Source organism: Desmodus rotundus, chromosome 2 (assembly GCF_022682495.2).
Source record: "Desmodus rotundus isolate HL8 chromosome 2, HLdesRot8A.1, whole genome shotgun sequence".
Lineage (NCBI taxonomy): Eukaryota > Metazoa > Chordata > Mammalia > Chiroptera > Phyllostomidae > Desmodus > Desmodus rotundus.
The window spans coordinates 158544991-158550990 of NC_071388.1; the positions used below are offsets into that span (position 1 = coordinate 158544991).

General features: G+C 46.2%; 1 protein-coding gene across 1 annotated transcript in view; it reads right to left on the bottom strand.

Annotated features, from left to right (window-relative positions):
• The window catches only part of TLK1 (tousled like kinase 1), a 131585-nt gene extending 128806 nt beyond the window's left edge, over nucleotides 1-2779 (bottom strand). The window contains exon 1 of the mRNA XM_024561544.4: nucleotides 2075-2779. Coding sequence (XP_024417312.1) covers nucleotides 2075-2213 — 139 coding nt within the window. The 5' untranslated portion in view covers nucleotides 2214-2779. The remainder of the gene's footprint in view (nucleotides 1-2074) is intronic.
• Nucleotides 2780-6000: the final 3221 nt, after the last annotated feature.

Consider the following 6000-nt stretch of genomic DNA (forward strand, 5'->3'; position numbering starts at 1 on the left):
TCAAGGTAAATATAGTATAACCCTAAAGAGGATAACACAGTTTTAACCTGCATGTTGGCTGGTCAAAAAGAAATATACCACTAGTTTAGGTTACATAAAAATCTACTGTTAATCTAAACTGCTGAGGAAATTCTGGTTATTTGGAAATTCAACCTAAATTATTCCAACCCTTCGAAATAGTCAAACATCAGGAAAAGTGCATAACAGTATAGGAGTTTTTTTTAACTGAAGTTGACATAACCTCAAAAACTCACAATCTAGATTTTGCAGCCCCCCAAATTACTAATACTGATAATAGGTGTTACTGTTGAACAATTCAACACCATGTCTTATTTGGTACAGCACCCGGCTTACAAAAATGGCTCAATAAGTATTTGAGAAATGAATCAATGCCTGAAAAAAGGTATAGCCTTAAAAAAGGAGTCTTTCCCAAGACCATCATTTACTATCAGTCATTACACTATGATTCATAACACTATCATTCAGAGTTTTAATGAAACTACAAAAGTAATCAACTGCTCTATTTACAAAATAGACTTTAAAACATTCACTTACAAATTTTTAAATGCAAAGAAAACCACCAAATGAACTGAATTTGAGTTAGTCGATAAACAAACTTTTATCTTCTAATAATCAGAACTCAGTGCTAGGGGTGCGATGGAAAAGGGGGAAAATGTCAGTCAACGTATTCAGCAAGGTTAGTGGATGCCATAAATCAAACCTTCCCATGAATTTTCTAGAGCAAATTCACGCCAATCTTTAAGCCTATTGTCACTTTCACACATGCTCACAGGAACAAAATGACAAAGAATGCTATGCCGGAACCAGTGGATTCAGGGCACAGAACACTTAACAATGGTCAAGGCTCTTAGCAAAAATTGACATATTTTCAAAGTAAATTAATCCCACCGATGCCTACATAAATCAAAGCTCCTGCTTTCTTTAGACGATTCACTAGACCACTGGACTGCCAGGCGGTTTTTTAAAAAAGGTGGCTACGACCTCCTTGTGTGACACAACTGGGAGTGAACAACTCATTTCCCAATTGCTGATGAATAACCCTCAACGTTTTCCAGACAAAAGAGCGATAAACGCGATTCTAAACACATCTATTCTTCCCCCATAAATGCATGTTCTCCCAAATTTCATTTTATGTGATATAGTTAAAGTTAAATTACAGCAAGTTGAAATTTCAGTTACAAGCATTCCAGTGCCTTACTAGCTGTGTAACTGCTACATCTGGTGGCAGCACAATTGCGTGCAAGAAGCCAAAAACTTAGAAAACAATTGTAACAGATCTAGTGCGTGTTGCAGTAACCTTTACGCAGATATTTCCCACAAAACCCACGACCCTGTCAGAAAAGGACAGTAGCCTACTTGCAGTAACGAGATAACGTACAAAAAAAAAAAAAACACGTTAAGAGGTGACGGCGAAGGTAAAAAAGTTGCAACCATCTGAAGGGGTGGTTTTAAAAGCCTGTCCACCAGACAATCTACCCTTCAAATTGCTCTAGGGAGCCAACCAAGGGATCAATGTCGGCTTTGATCATTTCAGCGACTCTCCCCAAAGGGCAGAGACCCTGCAAACGAGGGACATCCTCCAGGTCCAGAGCAGCAGAGCTCGCAAAGCGAGGACCGCCTCTATGGGAGGAGTGCGCGAGGGAAGGGGAGGGGGCTCGAGGATGAATGCTTCAACGGGAGGGAAAACCCACCAGAGACCGGAGGCCAGGAGGTTAAGAGTACTGAGTGTACTAGCAAATGGAGCAGAAAGGGGCTCGCGTCCAGGGGTAGGCTTCCCACCCTAGGAGGACTGGCTCCTAAGAACCCTGGACGAGTCTGTGCGCCCTGCCGCGCCCCGTCCCCTCCAGCCAGCGCGCACCCCCTCGTCCGTCTCCTCTACCACCCGCGAACCACCACCCACAGCCAGCGCACTACCTCCCTGGAGCCGGGCCGCCTCGCGTCCACCTCGCCACCATCCCCCACCCCGGGGTCCAGGACAGGAGACCGGGGGCGCGCGGGGGCCCCGGCGAGGGAGGGGAGGCCCTCGAACGGGCGCGGGTACGACGGCGCTTACCTTCCCTGGGCCTCCCGGATGGCGGCGTGTGATTCAGCAGGGACCTGGCCGCCGCCGCCGAGCCCGGGGTTGGAGACGTGGAGAGCTGGGACCAAGATGGCGGCCCCTCCAAACTTCCACTGCTACTTTGGACACTCATCAAGCTACTTTCTGGGAACCCGACTCCCCCCCTGCGACGGCAACGGCGGCAACGGCACCGGCACCCGCCTCCGTCATGGCGGGGGCCGCACTGAGGGCGAGCTAGAGAGCGAGGGCAGGGAGGGGAGAGTCAAGGGGATGGGGGAAGGAAGCCGAGAAGGAGGGAGGTGGAGAGGGAAGAGGTGAGGGGAGGAGAGGGGACTGGGAGGAGGAGAAGGGGGAGAAGCGAGGGAGCAGGCGGGCGCGCCGGAGAAGAGGCGGAGGGAAGGAGCGCGGCGGCGGAGGCGTCGAGGGGGCGTCCGCCGGTGCCGGCGTCCCAGCGCGGGCGGAGCGCGGGCTGCGCCGGGCGAGGAGACTTCCGCTGGCGGAACCTGCCGGCACCTCTGCAGTGCGTCGGCCCCCGGCGTCGCCCGGGTGGCGGCGGCGGCGGCGGGCGGTGGGTGGCGGCTGAGGCGGCGGGGTAACCTCTGCATCAGTTACAGTCGGCGGCGGCGTCACGCGCCGCCTGTGCAAACACTATCGCGAGGCTCCTGCGCCTCCGGTAGCAGCGGCGGCGGCCGCGGGAGCAGGCATGGGGGAGGGACCTGCCAGGGGTTGGGGGCGGGGGTGTGGGGAGGGAGCGGGCGCGCGAGGGAGGACATGCGGGTGCCCCTGGCGCACCCGCGGATCCCGGCGCGGCGCGGGAGCCCTGGGTCGGCGGACTCCCGAGCACAGGGGCCACCTCCCCTCGCCGGCCGGAGGGAGGCGCGCCCCGCACGCGCCCCCGCCGCGCGGCTCTGGCTCCAGCTCCCGCTCCGCTGCCACCTGACTACCCCTCTGCCGCGGAAGCGCGCCTGGATTCCGACCCACACCCTGCCTGGGGAGAATTGCTACTCCTCGCTGGGCTGTCGTTTGATAGGAGTTCGATGTGATCATTTCTCAAAATGGAACTGAAAAGTTGCGAGTTGCTTCTTCCTTACCCATCTGTACTGTGCAAAAAAAAGAAACACAAAAGAGCAAAACTGTGCGCCTCCCCGTCTACAGAATGGGAGTGATTGCCGAATAAAAAGCTAAGAAAATAAGTTGGAGGTGGAGTGTGGAAATAGAACTTTATGAATGTCTTCTGAAAGAGACTCTTTACCAGTGTTGTGCACCATATGTGTGGTATATCACTTCTTTTATTTCAAAACAAGTGGAAAATCTAAACAAATATGATTATTGAATTCACGTATTTATGGAAACTACCCAGAGTTTATCTTGGAGGAGAGGGTATGGTTTCTAGAAAGTTCCAGTTTCCAGTGCCACTGCTGAGTCCAGACCACAAAACTCCCAAGTAAAATAACAGCATTTGCTTAAATTTATAGATATAGTGTAGCTTTCTACACATCCACATATATACAAGACACACCAGGGACTGGACATCTTGTACGTAAAAGAGCAGTCTAATAGTTCAGGAAAAATACGTTATTATTGCTCTCTTTAAAAAAAACAAATTGCATAGAACACTAAAGATTATGATACAGAGCAACTGTACAGGCGTGCGGAAATGGCATGATTACCAGGGGGACAAAAGTGGCATTTCTTTTTTATTTTTAAGACTTTGCATTTTTCACAGTAATGTTCTGTTCAGATAAACTGACATACTAGAATAGAACCGTGGTTGTCAGTTATCTGCAGAAGTAATTTTAGTTTTCTTATGCTTCAGATTCTGTAGTGAGTTTCTAGTCTTGATCTGTTTTTCAAACTTAATGGGTAGATTTTGCAAATTGAACAACTGTAGTGATATATAATTGACATAAAATTACATATTTAAAATGTACAATTTGGTAAGTTTTGACATGACACACCGCTGAAACTATTTCTACAATGAAGATGAGTGCATCCGTCACCTTCCAAAGTTTCCAATACCCTTTTGAGGTTCCTCTTTCGCTCCACCCCCATCCCCAAGTAACTACAGATCTGCTTTCTGTAACGGATTAGTTTGCATTTCCTAGAATTTTAGATAAATGGAATCACACAATTTGTATTCTTGTCTGGCTTCTTTTACTCAATTATTTTGAGATTCATCTACATTGCTATATATATCAGTAATTCCTTTCTTTTTATTGCTGAATATTCCATTGTGTGAATATACCATACTGCATATCCATTCACCTATTGATGGACCTTGCGTGGTTTTGACAATTACTGTTTTGACAATTACATGCTTTGCTTTTTCTTGAATACTCACTTAGGACCTTACCATTAGTTTTGTTTTGTTTTGTTTTAACCAAAGTACATACACTAGAAGGGGAAACAGTTTCTATAACAACATGTAGGTAACTGTATGTAAATATGCTCTTTCAACATTTTAAGAGTTAGCTTAGTCAGCTGATTGTGGTGAAAATAGCACAGGACAGGAAGGAAGTCAAGAGATCTGGGTATTAGTCTCAGCAGGTAACAATCCTTGATTCAATTTCCTCATCTACAAAAAAAGAATTTAGTGTCACCAGGTGATCTCTAAAGCTCCTGCAAATTTCAAGACTTAATGCAGAGCTCAGCTCCTCTCACTGGACAGGTGGTAGGTTACCTTCCTCCTAACTGTCCCCAGAGCTTCTGGTTACCTTCATATCAACGTGGGTTACATTGCATATAGACTAACTCCTTTTATTTGAAATGGTAACTATAGGACCACAGCATATACTTAATCCAATTACTTTGGCTATATTTTTGTTATGAATGCTGATGAGGAAGAACAATTAAATGATTGATTCTTGCCTTCTTGTAGCTTAAGAGAAAGATATTCAACACTTACTTATAAAGAGGCTACTGCAGGGAACTAATTAAATAAACCGTGCATGGCTTAGCCTGAAAATGGAACGTCATGCCATCATTTAAAATCGAATCGTGTCTTCAAAGAGCACTGAAAAAGATAAAGTTTTCACACTACGGTAAATGAAAATTTGGGCACGATCCCAATTTGTAAGTAAACATAACAAATGACTGCATGGATGCACCCCAAAAGTTAATAATGGCTAGCCCGTGGGTTGTGAGATTACATCATCATTCGTTCCTCCTTCATGCTTTTTCAAATTTTGTACAATGAGTCATATAGTTCTTAAGTAATTTAAGTTTAAAAGGGCCTGAACATAAATTATGCAAACACATAATTTTATAAAATGATTATGACTAATGAAAACTTTTAAGTGGTGAGTAGAGGCTCCACCACACCTTGCAGACGGTTAGTACATAGGCACTCAGTAAATGTTTGCTAAATAAAGGGGATGCTTAGAGTGGTTTCTTGCACAACAGGGAAAGATACAGAAGGTTAGGAGAGTCCTGGTTGGGATGGAAAGTAACACCTGCCACTCCGTGATGAAGGAGAAATCTCAAGAAAAGGAAGAAAAGGTGATTGGAAAGAGGTTGTGGCAAGCTTTCTTGGGGAAATATTTCCAGGAAGAAAGTCAGAATGAAAACAGGAATGAACTGAGCAAGTGAAAGGAGAGTGAAGTAAACCTGCCTCGAAAGAATTGGGAAGAGACAGGAAAGTCTTTCTGTGAACTGAGTCCTCCATGATGGCAGCGACTCGAGCCCCAGTACAGTGTGTGGCAGAGACCAAGGGCTCTGTCAATGTTTGTGGAACAAATGAGAGATGAGGATCAATGAGCTGGGATACAGATGAGGGTGCAATGCAGAAGAGGTCTTCAAGGGTCTCCACATAGAAGGTCATATACGAAAAGGGAGATAGGCCCCTCATCTGTGCACGAATAATCATATTTACAACTATGTTTAGTAGACTCTTTTCTATTTATGTATCATAGTAAAAATAT